This window comes from Nothobranchius furzeri, chromosome 9 (genome assembly GCF_043380555.1).
Source record: "Nothobranchius furzeri strain GRZ-AD chromosome 9, NfurGRZ-RIMD1, whole genome shotgun sequence".
Lineage (NCBI taxonomy): Eukaryota > Metazoa > Chordata > Actinopteri > Cyprinodontiformes > Nothobranchiidae > Nothobranchius > Nothobranchius furzeri.
The window spans coordinates 44989907-45010407 of record NC_091749.1 but is presented as its reverse complement, the minus strand read 5'-3'; the positions used below and the strand labels follow the sequence as shown (position 1 = coordinate 45010407).

Sequence of the window (20501 nt, the reverse complement as noted above, 5' to 3'; positions counted from 1 at the left end):
GACAAAAACTAACGAAATGAAATCCAAACAGAAAACGCAGACAACTCCTTAAATGCAAACAAAAATGAAAAGCAGAATAGCACATTTAACATGTTATTTTACGTTTTTTTAATTCCGTTTTTTGAAGACTAATTTTTCTTTATTTCCGACAAACCTCTCCCCTGTCCCGATCCCAGCTCTGCAACTTGTTTGTTTCTCCTCTACTTTGGCAGCCAGCCACTCAATCATTTCGTCAATAAAGTTTTTCCATTATATCCCCAAGAGGAATGTGGACGTGATGTGACCATATATAAATAATTGAGGGCGTTTTTGTAAATAAACGACTGAACGGACATGAACACCTGTGGAATTAAACAGCCGACTGCAGAGAAATGTGCGTACGAGAGGCCACCACGTTTCATAAATCAGGATTTTGATCGTTCGTAAGAACATTCTAAATTCCATTCATAGGAAGGAATTTATGAATGGCTCTACGAATGTTTGATGAATTGAACTTTCATTTTAAAAGTGCCTTTCATGACACTCATGGACACTTTACAACAAAGGGAAAAAACTAAATAAAACAAGATACACACAGTACAGAAATATGTAAAACACTAACAAAAATTTTAAACTATGTTGTTAAAACTAGGTGGTAAAAACTAGTTTGAAGAGGTGGGTTTTGAGTTTAGATCTAAAAAGTGGGAGCGCGTGAGTGGTGAGATCAGGAGGAGAGAATTCCAGAAGTGGGGAGCAGAGCGGCTGAATGCTCTACTCCCCAAAATATCAATTGCACTTTAGTACAGTAACATAAGGAATTTAAATAAAAGGTTTGAATAAAGAACCTGGATTAATATTACAGGTGCACAGCAAGATCATTTGTTGCATCACTATTTTTTTATTTAAGAGAGGAAGTGTTTAGATAAAAGCTGTAATACTGAAGTAAAAAAGGATATTTAAAAGTTCACTGAGACAACGTCCAGGCAAGAGGCTCAGTCCTTTTAACTTTGGCGGACATGAACACACAAGATAGCGAGAGAATGAATAAATCTCATGCTGACTGTTGAACAGCAGCTGTCAAATTGATTTCTGAGTGCAACAGAAGGGTACTTTAGTTCCTGCTGCAGCATTTGTCAAAGCCAGCTTTCTAAGAACTGCTTCAGTCAATAATGACATTTTCCTGAACCCATAAACGTCTGGATTAATTTTCATGCAGTCAGAACATACGTGCAAGACAAACCAGATGCTGCTCAAGGCTGCAACTATAACAGATTTTAATTTTTTAGTTACTTTAACCAACAAATGAACTTGGCCTTTAAGTCTTTCAGGAATTTTGATGCTGGAATTTGAACTTTTTGGACATTAAAGGATGGCTCTGTTCATGTGAAGTCTGTCCATGTGATAATATCAGCACTCGGCTCGGTGACCTTCCGCATTGCACATGAAATGACACCTACGGGTCAAACTTCCCTGGCCGTGCAAACTGTAGGGGCTTCTGAGGATCATAAAAGCCACATACAATGAGGGCTTTGTCCCGCAGAGAGGGCAGATACAAATCAGAGAAAACTGGGACAAATGCAGCTCTTTGAAGCACCAGAGAGGAATGTCGTCAATCTAGCAGCAGTGAAGAAGACAATCAGAGCAGATTTAAGGGTGTGAAAGTAGATCTAAAGGTCAATTGGAAATAAAATAGATTTAAAATCCAGTTTTTCATTCAAATCCTGGCGAAACATGTTTAGTCAAGCATAATCTTTTTTTCACCATTGTGGATGAAATTGTAGTTAATTCAAGAGTATTCATGGTTGTTTTAATGTGACAGTTTTCTGGCACTAGGGGGCAGTACATACATTTTAGGGTAGTTTTACACCATATCGCCGTGACTGTCACTAGTTTAAAAAACATTACGGTAAATGTTGGTACCTATCAAACAGAAAGCATGAGAGATTGGCGCGATTCTTCAGATTTTAGAATACACTTTATTGATCCCACAGTGGGAAAATTCAATTGTTGCAGCAGCACAAACACTTGAGAAAATAGTTTGAAGAAAAATAACAATAAAGGTACATGTATAAACACAAAGGTAGTGTAAAAATGAAACTTGGGTTCCAGAACTATGCAGCATGCTTTCAGGGACACAGACGTACTATGAAAATCCGGTCATCAGAATTTTGACGGATGCTAGTTTATTGCACAGACATATACGTAGATGCCCCGTGGACTGGCATTGCCATAGTTGCCGGCTGCCATCTTAGATGGGTCTCCATTTGCCCCAGTGCATTTATTTCCACCGAGGAAGGTGCACTGCTTATCTAACTAACAATCCCATTTTATCAAGCTTTTTCACAAAATTAGATGGCATGGTAATGAAACTATAAATGCAATTCAACAAATATATTATAAATGTAATAAACAAAATAACTGAAGTGAAATTTAAATAGAAAACGCCTCCAGGTAGGCCAGATGAAAACAATCGTGATCCCATTTGTTCTGTTTTCAATAGCGCTGGTTGTTGCAATCAAGTCAACCATATTTACCGCCTTTTACAACAGCACGAAAGCTGATCAAAGTGCTGAACAAGCCAAAAACAAATACCATAAAAACAAAACTAATTGCGATAATGGTGAGAATAAGACTTATAATAAAAGAAATAAAATATGACATCAATACCAGTAAAAAATAAATGGATGAAATTAACTAATTTTTGTAACCGTTCTTAGTTCTTCAATGGATGCACTATAGGATTTAAAGCTTTACCAGAGAATTATTGCAAAGGCACCATGTTTCATAGCAAATTGTATCAATATCAACACGCAGTCTTAAAACTAATGCAGGGAGTTCACAGGCTAACACATAAGCTACATAAATAAAGCAATCAGCAATTGTAGCTTAGCTTTATCTTAGCTATTTGATTTTTCTGGTCTCCCTGTTTGTTAAAACAGTTAAAAAAATAATAATAACTGTATATATAATTTAGATATGATATAAAGACCACGATTTCTAATACTGACTTGACTGAAACGTTATTAATACCCTTTTTTAAATTAAAAAGCGTAGATTTTCGAAATTTGTAAGTGGTTTCAATCACTTGTTTTCATACGAGGCTAAAATTAGCTTCCGATTCGGGAAATGGCTAAAGGGCTAATACACACAATTTTTCTCTTCTCTGACCATTTTTAATCTGCTCTAGCTCAAAACCTACAACACATACACTCTTCAAACCAGTTTTAGATTATTCTGGGCTCGTAGGAATGCATAAAACATAGTTTGTGATTTGTGAAGCCTTCCTCTGATTTGTGAAACTTCAAAAAAGACAGATTTATGAATTTATTTTTCAGCATCTGGCCCACAGTGGAACTGGTCCTGTGTACCCAAGGATAATTTTTTTTCTGGACAAGCTTAGCTTTCACTATCTCTAAATATTTCTAAGTTATTGTGTATGGTATTGTGCTGGGTCATTCAACTGTGGTTGCACAAATCAGGTGTCCTGCAACAGGTACAATAACTTTGAAATAGTAGCCGTTTCTCTAATTATTGCCTCCCTTCTTCTGATTCTGTTTGAGAATAATCCTAACCTTATAAAAAATAGATATTTTTGTCCACTGACTGCTTTGATCGGGTATGGTTTATGTCAATATTACCGGATTCAAGCACATTTAGCTGCAAATCATTCAGGAGTTAGAGGCCTTAAATATAGATCTAAAATGAATATCGGACTTCTTCAAGTGACACTAACAAAACTCCTTACATGTGCTTGTATTCTTCATTTGCTAATAAGGTGTATTTTTTATCTATATTACAGGACAATCGAGGCTTTGAAAAATGGAACCCAAAATGGAACCCAGGCAGTGATTTCAGATGGTAAAATCAAGTTAATGTTTAGTTATAATAAATTAAGATTCTAAAATTGGACATAGGATAATGCAATCCCTTGTTTTCTGTGGTAATGTTGCTTATTTTTAACTCTTGTCTTTACTCAGACTTTGTATAAGGATCTCTGCAGCGGTAGAGTGAAGTCTGGCCGCATGTATCTGTGGCACAATCCAGGTGTCTCGCTTAAATTAAAGCAGACTAAAGCCACAGATGTTCCACTTTGCTGATGCACAGGTAAATGTATAAAGACTTACAATAAGCTGCATCAAATTGATTTATCTCGATGCGTGGCCAGTGGGCCATCTGGGTCCGTTGTCTAATGCTGAGAGGAATGTTTTGTTCATTTTTATGTTAACGTGTTTTATAGGTTGACGAGCTGACGGAGCGGATTGGTTCATGCTCTGGAATAGATAAACTAATAAAGAAGGGAGAGTTCCAGTTTCTGGACTTGGTGTTTGATGTCCTTTTTCCAGAGGTACAACGCTGTCTTCAGCAGTGGTTGGTATTCAAGTTTCTCGTCTCGTCTTCCTCCGCTTATCCGGGTCCGGGTCGCGGGGGCAGCATCCCAACTAGGGAGCTCCAGGCCGTCCTCTCCCCGGCCTTGTCCACCAGCTCCTCCGGCAGGACCCCAAGGCGTTCCCGGACCAGATTGGAGATGTAACCTCTCCAACGTGTCCTGGGTCGACCCGGGGGCCTTCTGCCGGCAGGACATGCCCGAAACACCTCCCCGGGGAGGCGTCCAGGAGGCATCCTGACCAGATGCCCAAACCACCTCAACTGGCTCCTTTCGATCCGGAGGAGCAGCGGTTCTACTCCGAGTCCCTCCCGAATGTCCGAGCTCCTCACCCTATCTCTAAGGCTGAGCCCGGCCACCCTACGGAGGAAACTCATTTCGGCCGCTTGTATCCGCGATCTCGTTCTTTCGGTCACTACCCAAAGCTCATGACCATAGGTGAGGATTGGGACGTAGATCGACCGGTAAATCGAGAGCTTGGCTTTCTGGCTCAGCTCCCTCTTCCCCACGACAGATCGGCTCAGCGTCCGCATCACTGCAGACGCCGAACCAATCCGCCTGTCGATCTCCCGATCCCTCCTACCCTCACTCGTGAACAAGACCCCGAGATACTTAAACTCCTCCACTTGAGGTAGGACCTCTCCCCCGACCCGGAGGTGGCAAGCCACCCTTTTCCGGTCGAGAACCATGGTCTCAGATTTGGAGGTGCTGATCCTCATCCCAGCCGCTTCACATTCGGCCGCGAACCTACCCAGCAAGAGCTGAAGGTCGGAGCTGGATGAAGCTAGGAGGACCACATCATCCACAAAAAGCAGAGACGAGATTCTCCTGCCACCAAACTCGACACACTCCACACCACGGCTGCGTCTAGAAATTCTGTCCATAAAAGTGATGAACAGAACCGGTGACAAAGGGCAGCCCTGGCGGAGTCCAACCCTCACTGGGAACAGGTCCGACTTACTACCGGCTATGCGGACCAAACTCACGCTCCTCTGGTAAAGGGACTGAATGGCCCTTAACAGAAAGCCACCCACCCCATACTCCTGGAGTGTCCCCCACAGGGTGCCCCTGGGGACACGGTCATAAGCCTTCTCCAAATCCACAAAACACATGTGGATTGGTTGGGCAAACTCCCATGCCCCCTCCATCACCCTTGCAAGGGTATAGAGCTGGTCCACAGTTCCACGGCCAGGACGAAAACCACATTGCTCCTCCTCTATCTGAGATTCAACTATCGATCGGACCCTCCTCTCCAGTACCTTGGCGTAGACCTTTCCAGGGAGGCTGAGGAGTGTGATCCCCCTATAGTTGGAACACACCCTCAGGTCACCCTTCTTAAAGATGGGGACCACCACCCCGGTCTGCCACTCCCTAGGAACTGCCCCCGATGACCACGCAATGTTGTAGAGACGTGTCAACCATGACAGCCCTACAACATCCATAGCCTTGAGATACCCAGGACGAACCTCATCCGCCCCCGGGGCTCCGCCGCTGTGTAGTTGTTTGACTACCTCAGCAACTTCTGCCCCCGAGATCGGACAGTCCATCCCCAGGCCTCCCAGCTCTGGTTCCTCCTCGGAATGCGCATTGGTGGGATTGAGGAGCTCCTCAAAGTATTCCTTCCACCGTCCGACTATAGCCTCAGTTGACGTCAGCAGCTCCCCATCCCCACTGTAAACAGTGTGAGCGAGTTGCTGCCTTCCTCTCCTGAGGCGCCGGACAGTTTGCCAGAACCTCTTTGGAGCCGATCGATAGTCTTTCTCCATGGCCTCACCAAACTCCTCCCACGCCCGAGATTTTGCCTCGGCAACTGCCACTGCTGCACCCCGCTTGGCTGTCCGGTACCTGTCTGCTGCCTCCGGAGACCCACAGACCAGCCACGCCCTGTAGGCCTCCTTCTTCAGCCTGACGGCTCCCCGAACCTCTGGTGTCCACCAGCGGGTACGGGGGTTGCCACCACGACTGGCACCGGCCACCTTACGGCCACAGCTAGCAACAGCCGCCTCGACAATCGCAGAGTGGAACAAGGCCCACTCGGACTCAATGTCCCCCACTGCTCTCGGGACGTGGTCAAAGCTCTGCCGGAGGTGGGAGTTGAAGACCGTCTTGACAGGTTCTTCTGCCAGGCGTTCCCAGCAGACCCTCACTATGCGTTTGGGTCTGCCAGGTCTACGCGGCATGTTCCCCTGCCATCTGATCCAACTCACCACCAGGTGGTGATCAGTTGACAGCTCCGCCCCTCTCTTCACTCGGGTGTCCAAAACATACGGCCGCAGGTCAGATGATACGACTACAAAATCTATCATCGACCTGTGACCTAGGCTGCCCTGGTACCAAGTGTACCGGTGGGCATCCTTATGTTCGAACATGGTGTTCGTTATGGCCAAACTGCGGCTTGCACAGAAGTCCAATAACAAAACACCGCTCGAGTTCAGATTAGGTGGGCCGTTCCTCCCAATCACACCCCTCCAGGTCAAGCTGTCATTGCCCACGTGAGCATTGAAGTCCCCCAGCAGGACAATGGAGTCCCCTGATGGAGCACTATCTAGCACTCGTCCCAGGGACTCCAAAAAGGGTGGGTACTCTGAACTGATATTTGGCCCATAAGCACAAACAACAGTCAGGACCCGTTCCCCGACCCGAAGGCGCAAGGAAGCTACCCTCTTGTCCCCCGGGGTAAACCCCAACACACAGGCAGAGAGTCTCGGAGCTAACAAAAAGCCAACCCCAGCCCTCCGCCTCTCACCCGGAGCAACTCCAGCAAAGTAGAGTGTCCAACCCCTCTCCAGGTCTCGGGTTCCAGAGCCAATGCAATGTGTCGAGGTGAGTCCGACTATATCTAGCCGGTACCGCTCAACCTCTGCCACAAGCTCCGGCTCCTTCCCCGCCAGCGAGGTGACGTTCCATGTCCCAAAAACTAGTTTTCTTGTCCGGGGATTGGACCGCCAAGGCTCCCGCCTTGGTCTGCCACCCGATTCGCATTGCACCGGACCCTTCATGTTCCTCCTGCGGGTGGTGGGTCCACAGTTGGACGAGCCCATGTATCCGGTTCGGGCTGGGCCCGGCTGGGCCCCATGGGCGAAAGCCCGGCCACCAGGCGCTCGCTCACGGGCCCCAACCCCAGGCCTGGCTCCAGGGTGGGACCCCGGTAACCCTCCGGGCCGGGTACTCAAGGTATTCAAGTTACTTTTCGAAAACATTTGGCAGTGTATGAATTAATCCTGCATGTTTTTCAGGTGACAATAAAAGTGTTGGAAAAATGGGAGGGGATGAATCGATATGCAGCTGAGAAAGCCATGCTTCAGCAAATTCATTTGTACCCAAAATAAAATGGTTGTGAAATTAAGTGTTTCGTTGGTTTTATTGTCTTTCACTCAAAATAAATACCAACTAGCTAAATAGTCATCAGCTGTAGTAGTTAAATTCTGCTCCAATGAGCTGCTGTGATACACAATAGGACAGTGTTATGGATATTTTATAGCTATTTTTTGTTGCTGGTCAGAGAGGAGTGTTGCTGAAATGTTTTTCACTGCTTCTGGAAGTCCTGTACTTTATCAATTGGTGCAGGTCAAAAGTTCATCTTGGGCTTAACAATAAAGCTGAATATTAAGCAACTACTATTTTGTTAGCACGTCTTGAAGTCTTAGTTTAATGTGTCCTCAAATTTTCCATATATATTTTTTTATTCACTTTACAGCCTTTAATTGTTTTATTATATATATATATATATATATATGTGTGTGTGTGTGTGTGTGTGTGTGTGTGTGTGTGTGTGTGTGCAACTGTCATAAAAATTCTCTGTCTGAAGGACAAAGGGATTTAATAGTCAGTTTTCATGCAACGTAGGTAACAACGTTATTTAAAAGTTTGCCAGTCCAGATTTGAAGAGAGAAAAAATCCGAAATAAAAATCTTTTTCCGGTAAGTTTTGTTTAAAAAAAACTACTTCCTGTGAAAGTAATGACTTCTGGTTAAGGTAATGACCCACCGTATAATTTTTCTCTTCGATGTGTATATGTTTATATTCAAATCAAAGAGAAAAATGACATGGTATGGTTTTTCTCGTCAAATCCAAACTACTTCCGGCAAAGGTAATGACTTCCGGCGAAGGTAATGACTTCCGGCGAAGGTAATGACCCGATGTCTTGTTTTTACGGTTACGTCATTTCCGGTCACGGCAAAGACGCCAGCTGATGTCTGCAGCCAGATGCTTGTGGTAGTTTCGGGATCTGCTCTGGATCCCGTTCCTGCTGATAACATCACACTATGGCAACAACACTCAGTCAAAATACATTGCATCTCTTTTTCCTTTCTTTTCTTTCACATCAGTTTTGGTGTTACGGACGCTCCCCTTTCTGGCCACCAGATGGCCTCTGTGGCTCCAGCCTCACCTGTCTCCTTCCTCCAGATACCCAGCTGTGTGTGATTTCCAATCATAGCACAGCTGGTAAAAGGATCTCGCATGTACGGAGATGAGAAGGTCCAGGGAAGTGTGAACACGGAAGTGTTCTCACTACTCTCTTCTCCTCGTGTGCTCGTGTTTCGTTAGCTTCGTTGGTAAACTTAACTTTGGATCGTACTTTTGACTTTGGCTTTGTCTGAGCGTCACTGCTCATCAGGACTGCTCCCGTTTTGAGTTGAGGATTTTAAGTGGACTATTTTGTTTAGTTTTCCCAGAACCTTTTGGGCTGGCGCTTTCAGTCGGACCCTTTTGTACATAGCTCTTTTGTTTCTTGTATAGATATTCTCATCTTATTGTAAATACCTTTAGTCCCTCTGTGTTTGTAAATAAAATTCTTGTTTTAGCAACACATTACTCTATTATTTCAACCTCACACGTTTTCATTACTTCCTCCATCACCATCACTCCTAGTAAGCTGGGGGACGTAATATTTGGAAAAAGTTTAAAGTTTTGTTCTTAAATTAATGTTTCTTACCACCTAAATGTTATCTTTCTAACTAGTTAATAAAACCCACATAAAATCAACATCAGACTGTGCCAGAAAGCACAATAGTTCTTATGTGTGACCAATTTTAAATGTGTTTACATAATTAGCAGCCGTTTCTGTTTGTATAAATGTGGAATTCTGTATATTTCATTAGTCCCTATATGTTATATGTTACAAAGCCGCCAACAGTTTTCATTCATTCGCTCAAAATGTGGTATACTTAATTTGTTTAAAAGGTTCTTTAAAATTTTGCCCCATTTCATCAAAACCAGAGCTGCTCAGGGTCTCGGTTTATCAACTGATTTTTGCATTTTTTTTACATTTCCTTTGGCAATTTAAGCATATTTTCAAAAAAAAAAAAGTATTTTTTTACACAAGACAACCACAAAGACTATAACTACAAATTTGTCTGAACCATTCAAAATCTTCTATGTCAACATGCTAGAATAACGTTTACGAATGGGGTATGACATAATTGAAAGACCGCGAGGTGCCTTACGTTAAAAACATGGAGTCCCACAGAGACTTAGACCTGTGCCTTATATATTTTAGACCAGATTTTTAGTGTTATATGTTACAAAGCCGCCAACAGTTTTCAATGACTGGACATCATTTTATTAATTTTCAACACAATTGTGACGGATATTTCAACAGATTAAAGATAAAAAGTACACACTGTCACGTTAAAGACGACTGAAAACCAGTGCTGCCAGCAGGTTAAGATTTAACACGGAAACCTGAAAATTTCATCACCAATTTTGACAGGAGCACAGCATTCAGCAAGTTATAACAGCCTACAAGACATGATAACCACAAGGGTGGAAAGTGGTTTATGCCCATTAAAACATGTTTCAGAGCTGAGAACAGCTCCTTTCACTGACACTGACACACGCACGCACGCACGCGCGCGCACGCACACACACACACACACACACACACACACACACACACACACACACACACACACACACACACACACACACACACACACACACACACACACACACAAACAAAGACAACTAGCTTTTGTGACTCCCAAAACAGTAAACATCACCCCGTGGCTCATTTCTCCCCCTCCTCCCACCTTATGGTGGGAGTCAGAATGCTACCATGCTGTCATGTAGCTGAAACGCCTCTAAACGAATTCCAGATGCTCCGAGCTGAGAAACTGGGGCAACTATGCTGAAACTTTTCAGACATTTGACACTTGTGCGGATGAGCCAGAATCGGGGCTTTGATGTCAGCAGTTGTCTATAAAGCTGACAGAGACACAGCACACTGTACTCTCAGTAAAAATAGACGAGCAAGCAGAAATACACTTTAGGTCCTTAGTGTTCACCGTGAGCCGATAAACAAATGCCAGACTTAAAATGAATGGAGAAAAACAATATGTTTAAAATAAAATACAGTAAAAAAAAACCCTGATGGCGTCCATCAGAGATCACTTGTTCAGGTTAGACTCTTTGTTGAAGCTGGGACAAGTTCAAATCCAAAAAATGCGCTTTTATTTCCAGTAGATAAGCACAAGCAACACACTCCTGCTTTCAATTAAAAAAGCTGCAAGTTAAATATTAAGTGCATCTTTTAAGATTTAATTTAATTAAGGAACATAATTAATCCCTGAACGCTCACTGACTGACAATCCTGCACCTTTATTTTGAAGGGTCCTGGCCTCGATTATACAGCGTTTGACAATTTAAAGCTCACAAGTCAAACAACTTCATGATATCTGCACCACGGCAATAACAACATCCAACAGTGGTTGTGAAATCTGCATGTGGAAGCGTCAGTTTGCTATTTTCACCACAAAATCCAAGAAATAAAAGCCTCTGCTGTGAATAATTGCACACACGATGGGGTACCTTGGATAAATCTTTAAGTAAAATTTCAAATATCGGTCTTGTTTTGGGTAAATAAGCTCACAGCCTCGCTGTGCCCAAATTACTTTCATTTTTTTTTGCTTTGCTGCACCTTAGGACAGGTCTTCTTATCTTTAGACCCATGTTTGGAGAGATATCTTTTGAAATGGATCACAAAGAGCTATAAACACAAGATAAGAGGGTTGTTAAAGTTTCTTCACTGAAACACAAAGCTGTAATCTTCCTCGATAAAAAGACAAATGTAGAAATTTAAAATCACCAAGTTAGCTAAGGTTTTGTTTGAACAATTTAGTTTTGTAATCCTTGAAACAAGATGTAATTATAAAACTGTGTGTAGAATTTCGGTAAGAAATATACTGGAACAGGATTCTGCAGTTTTCCTGCTGAGAGACACTGCTTCAAAATAAAAGCTCTGCACACCACTGAGTCCAAAACATGTTGAATTTGCACGCTGATCCAGTGACCCTTAAGGACAACGCCATCAATGTGCGTCCACAGTAAATAACTCAATAATCAGCAGGGAATCCTTCACATCATGTTCGTTATTAATGCATACTGTGACAGTTCATTTTGTTCAGAAACCAAGAGCACAAGTTTATTTATTTAAATTTGAAGTGGAGGAGAGCAGTCTGCTCGTTCCTTTTGATTCACAATAGCAGCACAAACAGAGATAATGTGTCTGACGTTTGTGTTTTATTGGACTGATCTCATCCCTGTACGTGTAGTCAGCATGTGTTGCATCCGTTCTCATTAAAAGGTATTTCCTAAGTTAAAAACGAGTGGAGAAGTCTGGAGGAGTTTGTGGCGAGGTTTCTTCTGCTGTTAAAGCGGCAGAGCGATGCTGTAATCAGACTGGTTGGTATCAAATCATTTAACAGCTCTCAAATGTTTTTATAACTCCACAGATGGGGACTGATTAGCACGGAGAAGAGGCGACAACCATAGCAGAGGGTTCATCCTGGCTTGCATGGATATTTTAGCAAAAGTTATGCCCAGTGAGTGGTGCAGTCATGGACATGTAGTCGCGGGAACATGCTGTTGACAAATTGCTTGGCTGAGGGTGCAGAAGAGCATGGAAAATGGAAGGGAACACGCTTTTTGGCAGATTATCAGAGCATAAGTTATGTTTGCCTTCACACTGAAACAGAAATGTGCTGTGATCCAGCCACATCCTAATTTGCTGTATAGGTTGTATTTGAGTGTAACTAGGGCTCCGATAGTCAGCACTAAGGTGGCAAAGTGTATTCATCTGAATAAAAACAGCCCTCTTTCTTTCTGCATGAACCTTACATAAAGACTTCACAGATGCAGTAAAAAATCCTTCCTGTACACGAACGTTTGAACATATGTCAGTTAGATCAGGCTGTACTCACTCCAGGAAGTGGGTGATGTACTGGCGGCTGCAGCGTGACCACCTGGGCAGGAAGGTGCCGTACAGGAGCTGTGGAGACATGACGAACGGTCGTTTCCCGATCGGTTCACAGTCATTACCGTTGCCGTCGTGCTGAATCCCAAAGCTGTGACATAAAAGCAAATCCCACAAAAGAAGGTGGACAATTAATGCATGCACAGCATGTATCAGGGTAAAGAAAATGCGTGAAACAACAGAGAAATGTCCGTCTGTGAACTGTTTGTTCTCAGAAGCAATTATGTAATATTTATCAGTTCTAGTTTGTGTGCAGCTTAAAGCCACTACAACAAAGTCAGTGCAAACGAGAGATAAACACGAGTCTATTTGTTCTTTCTTTGCAACAGACTTTCATTCAAAGTCTTTAGAACAAGGTTGTGGTGACATTACAGATGTAGAAGCGTTGTGTTGTTTCAAAGATGAAAGGGCGGAAGCAAGAATAGACATTCTGAATTAAGTCATGGATTTAGCACTTTCATATTAGAGTTTTCTCTTCAGGAAAATGACCTGAAAAGCTTCCTCAGCACGGTGAGCATGTCTCATAATTATTAAAGTCAGAGAAAATGAGTGTCACAGAATGAATTCTTTAGGCGCTTTAACGTCTGGCACGAATCCTGCTTTGGCACAGAAAAATATCCTGATTCGCTAAAGAGGCACAGCAAACGGACTTTTGCTGGTTTCACCGTTTCATCTAAATTCACGGGAGTTTCCCCTTAACAACGCAACATTAAGGCAGATGAAGGGATTAAAATGAGCCATGCAATTAGATTTATTTGCCTTTTCTGACGCTGCTGATTGATTACTGTGATTGTCAGCGTTGCTGCAAGGAGGTGTGATGTGCTGCACAATCGGTGTGGTGGCTTTGACGTGATTTAACATGTAGTAATAATCTAATTAAAATATCAGAGGAAGGAATTATCAGAACATATTGATTGTCACTAAGCTTTAGGTGATTTATCTTCATTACCTGTATCTTTATCAGCCCTGTCCTTGGACCTGAGGTCACTAATAGGTATTCTGCAGCAGTTTATAAAGTCCACAGAAAACTAAGAAGCTCTGAGGTTTCAGGATGAGGAAGCTTTGTGCTTGTTTGCCCTATTTTCTGTACAAACAGCTTTTTAAACAAATCAGTGGGTGGAAGATGAAGCACATATTTTTTATTTGTGTTGATGTTGGAAAATCAAACTGGTTTCCTCATGCCTTTTATAAAAAAAGTGTACCGTTTGCAAAATTTATTTACTTTTATAAAACTTTACAGTCACCAAGTTCTCAGATAAGAAAGACAGAAACAATTTAGATATGAGAAAAGTCTGATCTAGATTTCTGAATCAAACATTTTTGTCTTCATAATAAAAAAAGAACAACACAAAGAAGAAAAGCAAACAGATGCTGACATCATTTACCATTAATCTAAATAAATTACTTACTGTTTTACAACAAAAATACCACCATTATGTGGTAAAATGTTAAATACGAATGAGGACATTCATAAAACATACTGGTTGACTAAATTTAATTTTATAAGATCGTTTTTTTTTTATACATGACGCTGCAAATAGATTTCAGCTGGAGGCAGAAAATAAATGGTTTTCTAATTAAAGAGACTAAATAAAAATCTAAACATTGATCTGACACTATATTAAACTAAAATGTACGTATTTCCAACCATATTTAAAATATGCTGAGCATTTGTTAGGAAGAGTTTAATAGTTTAAAAATGGAGTTTTCAGAACTGCAAGTGTTTGTGAAGGTCTCAGAGTTTTCACTTTTTTCTCTCATGTTCTGTTAAATCCTCAGATTGTGTGAAGCATGTTAAAAATCTGAGAACAAAGTAGTCAGATCCTTAAAAAACAAGACAATCAACAGCAGATGAACAATACGTGGCAGTCGTGTTTTAATTCCCTAAGAGATGTGTCACAGCTGGTCTTTTGTTTGTCAAGTTTTCAGCTTAAAGCTTTCTTATGTAACATTTTGTAAGTGGTTACTTTTAATAAATTGTCAATAGAATGTAAAGGTATTCAATAACATGTAATATCCAATAAAGATATGGATTGTAAATATCATTGAACATTAAATATTCAATTGTTGATGAAGCTAGGTACTTTGGGTGTGCCAGGGAATCACCACTTTATAATAATCTGACACAGAGGCAAAATATATGAATATCAATTTCATACTATATTTCTACTACTAGGAAGATGCAAAACAAATGATTATAAATGAGGAGTTAAGAAGATATCATCTGAAACACTGAATGAGCAAGGATGAAATTAGCTTTGATATCAGGTTAAAAAAAAAGTAAATTAGGTTGGCTGAATGTTTACCAAGGTTTAACAAATTATCAAATGAATAACAAAAGCATCCAACACCAGGTGTGTTGTATGGTACCCATGTCATGAGGCTACTCAGCGATCCTGCAGGCCACAAAGTCTTCTCGGCATGCGAGTTTGACCTCTACATGTCAAAGGCCGTATTCCTCTGAATCTGCATCAGCTGGTCAGAGATAACCTCAGGGTCTGCGAGACGTTTCACATCTGAAGAGTTGTTTCTCTGATGGACTTTTGCAGTTTTGCAAAGAAAGTTTGAATTTGAAAAGGATGGTTCATATGCCACTGACCAAGATTCTAACAAGTGTAAAATGGGCGTTTACCAAGATCCTCAGACGTCACAGATTCCTCAAACACTCAGAGCAAGCCTATTTCATTTAATATGAAGTAAATATGTTTGACAGTCATTTATTAATATGTGAATATTAGGAATGCAAGAGAATATAGATACAGCAATATATCATGATATTTTTTCCTGTAATATTATATCAATATTCAAAAGGCATGTTTATAATTTTAGGAAGAATTTACATGAAAACATTTGTGTATTTTCTTTTATTTTGGGGCAATTCAAATGCCGACTGCTAGTTGGCAGTAGTGTGCAATGGGTTTTGTTTCAACTATTGAAATGTAAATCCCTCTTTTATGGTTCAGATACCTCATGTTAAATATGTTACGTATCAGTTTGGACTGTTTATTGAATTTTTCTATCATAAATTTTATCTAAAAAAATCGCTAAAATCATCTGACCGAATGTATCGCAATATATCGTATCGTCTCCCCTGTATTGTGAAACGTATCGCATCGCCATAATTTCACCAATCCCTAGTGAATATACTGATAATAAATCATTATTCAATTCAAGAAGTAGAGTCACTTGGTCTATTTAAGATCTGAAATATAGCATTATTCCCCAAATAAGCAATTATGTTGATTTATTCATTACTGTGAAGCAGTCAGAACATAATTAAATCACTTTAGATGAAACAGAATATGATTGTAAAGAACCTGTAGAGTGAAAGAAATAATTTTATGCGACAAATATAAGAATCGTTTTGTTAAAACAGAAAAGTCTCTCTCCCGAAGAGACTTGTGAGTAGTAGGTCAGATAAGGGAGTCGGGAGAATGATTTATTATGCATTCCTCCTGATACAAGGTTAGACCGCCTGTGCCTTGGAGTGAAAAGCACACAGTTAACCCTTGGCACACTGATGAAGCAGGCTGTGGACAAATCAATGTCTGGTGACCTCTGCCCACTGGTAGGGCAGGTTGTTGACCTTGTTGGCCTTCTCCAATGCTACACTTAGAAAATCGACTCAGTTTTAAAATGTTATTTACCGTGTCAAACTGTCAAAAATAAAATGCATAAACATTGTTCAGGCTTGAATAATGGAGTAGGTGTGTTTCTCAATGTGCGTTACTGATTCTTCTAAATGTGATGGCAACATGTAAAAAGTGTTTGAGGAGAAAAACATCAAATTTTTCTCTCAAGGTTTTTATTTAAATACTTTTTATACCATAAAGCAAATCTAAATAAAAGACTGAGGGGTGAGATGGTCATCTGGGTAACTTCATTACATAATATGAGATACCTTTTGTACGTTCTTGCTGTGTTTGTCTTCAAATTCCATTTTTGGTTCTTTTTTTAAATACAGATAAGGTTTTTCTTTACCTTGCTGACGTTTCGTTTGCGGCTGCAAACATCTTCAGAGCTGACGCTGATCGTGGCGTCACTTTCTACTCCGTTTATCTGGAGGGCGACAACGTCCTCTGCTGCCCGCGGAGAAACGGAGTAGGAAGTGACGCCACCATCAGCGCCAGCTCTGAAGATGTTTGCAGCCACAAACGAAACTGTTAGCAAGGTAAAGAAAAACCTTATCTGCGTTTAAAAAAGAACCAAAAATGGAATAATACCAGAAAAACATGACACCAGGTCACCTCCATGTCAGACATTGAATAACCAGAACAAGAAATGGTTAACGTACAACAGAAGTCTCTTATGAGATGTGTGTGGAAGAGATGCAGGTAGCAGCTGGTTTTAAAGGCTCCTTTAGTACAGAAACCCTATCAGACTGAGCTAGACCCGTAAAAACCCAGGAGCATTTATGTGGTTACCTCCCTAGTAGCAAACGTTGGTACCCCTAAAGGTTCTCTGTTCCTTTGTGACTATTCTATTATTTGTTGAAACACAACTGGATCATCCTGAAAGTTTAGCTTTTACATTGGAATAGTTCATAGAACATTTCTCTGTTTAAGGGTTACATTAATTAATTAAAATAAATAGTTACAGCTAAATGGTTGCAAAACATCTTCTAAAAGTACATCTGTAGCATGCAAAACAGACATTACAAGAAGTTGTTTTAAAATAGCCTCTCTAGAGACAAACCATCAGCTGGATAAAGCTGAACAGATTTTCTTCATGAAAAAAAAAGAGAGTTATTATCGAGGACGGATGCAGTGACCCACAAACAGCCATGAGCCCAATGGACCATCTACAAGTTAGGAATCGGGTCAGAGCCTTAACCCTCAGAAAGACCTGATGCTCGTCTGATTGGACGGATAGAAACACGTCCTGTTAGTTTCAGTTTGTTATTCATGGATAATAAGGAAAAAGAGTTAAACAGACCAAGCGAAGGTGAAACAAGAATTCAAGCTAAATGGGACACATGCATCTCTAACTTGAGTGTAAACACATTTACTAATAATTAAGACTACTTGTAACGCTGCACTTCAAACTTCTGAGACGCCCTTCATCTGAAAAACCCACAGGAGAGTCAGTGAATATATTATGGAAGGCCTCCTGTCAATCCAACATACGTTAATGCATTCAACAAATAGCCTGAAAACACATCCAGGAGGAACCGTACAGAAACGGAGCAGAAAAGAATCCTTTAGACAGATGATCAAGGTTGAACTGCTGAAGGTGACTCCATGAATGTAATTCAGGCTCAGCTGGACGTCCGCACAACAATCGAACTGAAGAAGTTAGGCTTTGTATCACAAATGAGGGTCGGATTCATACAGAAAAATGGTTCCAAAAGCATGCAAAGTCTTACAAGAGCAAGAGATTTTGTTAGGTTTCACATGAACATATAAAGACAATTAAATCTAGATGAATCCGAGCAGAAGAGAGGACGCTGTCATGTTTAGTATTAGTCATTTTTGGAATTAATCCAACAAGTTTTGTAACACAAGTTCAAATGTGTTGGTCTAATAATCAAAATGAATCTTTTATTTTTTTCTTTCTTTATTTATTTACTTATTTATTTATGTATGTTAGACAAACTGAAACAAAAGTGAACAAAAGACTGAAGAGAAGAAAAACATTAAAATGCAACAAAGTTTAGTGAAAGGAGCAAATAATCAACAAAAAATACATATTTAAATACAAATTTGGGAAAATGTAATGTTACATTTGGTTCATGAGGAACTGAAGACAATTTTACGATCACCATCAGTATCATCAGCGTCATGGATACAGTCAGAAGAAAATGAGAACAATTTAAACACCCTCATTTCTGCACCAGTGGTCCCACATTAGAAATCTCATGTCTGGAGTTCTGGACGCCAATTTATGTCCCAACAGGGAAATTAAACTCCAGAAGAACAACAAACAAGACTATCATATTACAGAGGGTTGTTTTTGTTCACTTTACGACTTCTACTTTGTGAAAAATTAAAATAATAATCTGCATTTAAACTGTGTTTTTGTCTGATTTTGTGAAGCATGTTATTTTTCTGATGAATGTAATTGTGCACGTGTTGAATCCTTACTTGTGCCCCAGCTCATGTGCCACAGTGAAGGCCATAGGGAGGCCCGTGTCTTCACTAATGCTGCAACTACGATGAGGCTGACACATTCCCGCCACGTGAGACAGTCCCAGAGTCTCACAAGGCTTGTTGACGGCAGCACATATGTCCTTCCTGTTAAAGGCACAGGCTGTTAGTCACATAGTTCATCCCCTGCCAGTTGGGATCATTTATCTAGTCGGTGATTACGGAATAAAAAAAAGAGTAAATGCAGTCCTGTCATCCCCAGTGCTCCTAGTGTAATGCTACAGGGGGTGAGGATCAAAAAAAGCATGGAGGCATTTGAGATCATCGAGCAGAAAGGAGCATGAGGGATATATGAGGTGATGTGGAAATAAAAGAAAGCAAAGCATGAATGGGATAAACTGAGAGCTGAAGCAGCAGATGAAAGAAATACATCAAAAAGCTGTAAAATGGCAAAAATACAAGATACCATTTGTTTGTGCTGAACTTTGATCTATTAAGTCTTCCTCTACATTCAGACTGTTGGCCACCTTTGAGTCATGAATGCAGTAATTGAGAATACCTGTTTCTGCCATTTTCACCTCCTATTCACCAAGTCCTCCTGCAGCAATTACTCATCACCTTTCCCTTAAACCCTTCCTGACCTTCTCACCCACGCCAGCGTGATCTGATGCTCTTTTAAAGTTGACACCTCTTCACTACACCTGTAAACTGGTCTCAGTTTGACTGAATCAAGAAGTTAGAAAAGAACTAGCTAGTTGGCTTTAGACGGGTTTATCGGCAATTACAACTGCATCACAGAGTTGTGTGGTCAGAGGAGGCAGAGCCTCCCCTGCCTCCTCTGTCATCGTCACAAGTAAAATACTAATAAGATACAGTGGGGCAAAAAAGTATTTAGTCAGCCTCCGATTGTGTGAGTTCTCCCACTTAAAAAGATGAGAGGTCAGCAATTGTCATCTTATATATTCCTCAACTATGAGGGACAAAATGAGACAAAAATCCAGAACATCACATTTTCTGACTTTTAAATAATTTATTAACAAATTATGGTGGAACATAAGTATTTGCTCTCCTACAAACAAGCAATATTTCTGGGTCTCACAGACCTGTAACGTCTTCTGTAAGAGGCTCCTCTGTCCTCCACTCGTTACCTGTATTAATGGCACCTGTTGGAACTCATTATCAGTATAAAACACACCTGTCCACAACCTCTAACAGGCACACTCCAAACCCCACTACAGCCAAGACCAAAGAGTTGTCAAAGGACACCAGAAACAAGACTGTAGACCTGCACCAGGCTGGCTGACTGATTCTGCAGTAGGTTAGCAGCTTGGTGTGATGAAGTCATCTGTGGGAGCAATTAATAGAAAGTGGAAAACATACAAGACCACTGATAATCTCCCTAGAGGCTCCACGCAAGATCTCACCCCGTGGTCAAAATGATCACAACAACAGTGAGCAACAACCCCACAACTACACGGGGGGACCTAGTGAATGACCTGCAGAGAGCTGATACCCAAGGCTACCATCAGTAACACATTTTGCTGCTGGGGATTCATCTGAAGTTTGCTACAGAGCATCTGGATGATCTAGAAAAGGACTGGGGGAGTGTCATATGGTCAGATGAAACCAAAATAGAACTTTTTGTAAAAACTACTCTTCATGTTGGAGGAGAAAGAATGCTGAGTTGCATCCAAAGAACACCATATCTGTTGTAAAGCATGGGGGTGGAAACATCATGCTTTGGGGCAGTTTTTCTGCAAAGGGACCAGGACGACTGATCTGTGTGAAAGAAAGAACT

At 41.1% G+C, this 20501-nt stretch overlaps 1 protein-coding gene across 3 annotated transcripts in view; it reads right to left on the bottom strand.

Annotated features, from left to right (window-relative positions):
- The window catches only part of LOC107381755 (A disintegrin and metalloproteinase with thrombospondin motifs 7), a 195738-nt gene that overhangs the window by 91235 nt on the left and 84002 nt on the right, over window positions 1-20501 (bottom strand). For all 3 annotated transcript variants that reach the window (XR_008559369.2, XM_015953607.3, XM_070554887.1), the window contains exons 7-8: window positions 18701-18850; window positions 12565-12708 (exon numbers count right to left, since the gene is read on the bottom strand). Coding sequence is in view for 2 of the 3 variants with exons in the window: in XM_015953607.3 (XP_015809093.3) it covers window positions 12565-12708; window positions 18701-18850 (294 nt within the window). In the remaining variant the exon portion in view is untranslated. The remainder of the gene's footprint in view (window positions 1-12564; window positions 12709-18700; window positions 18851-20501) is intronic.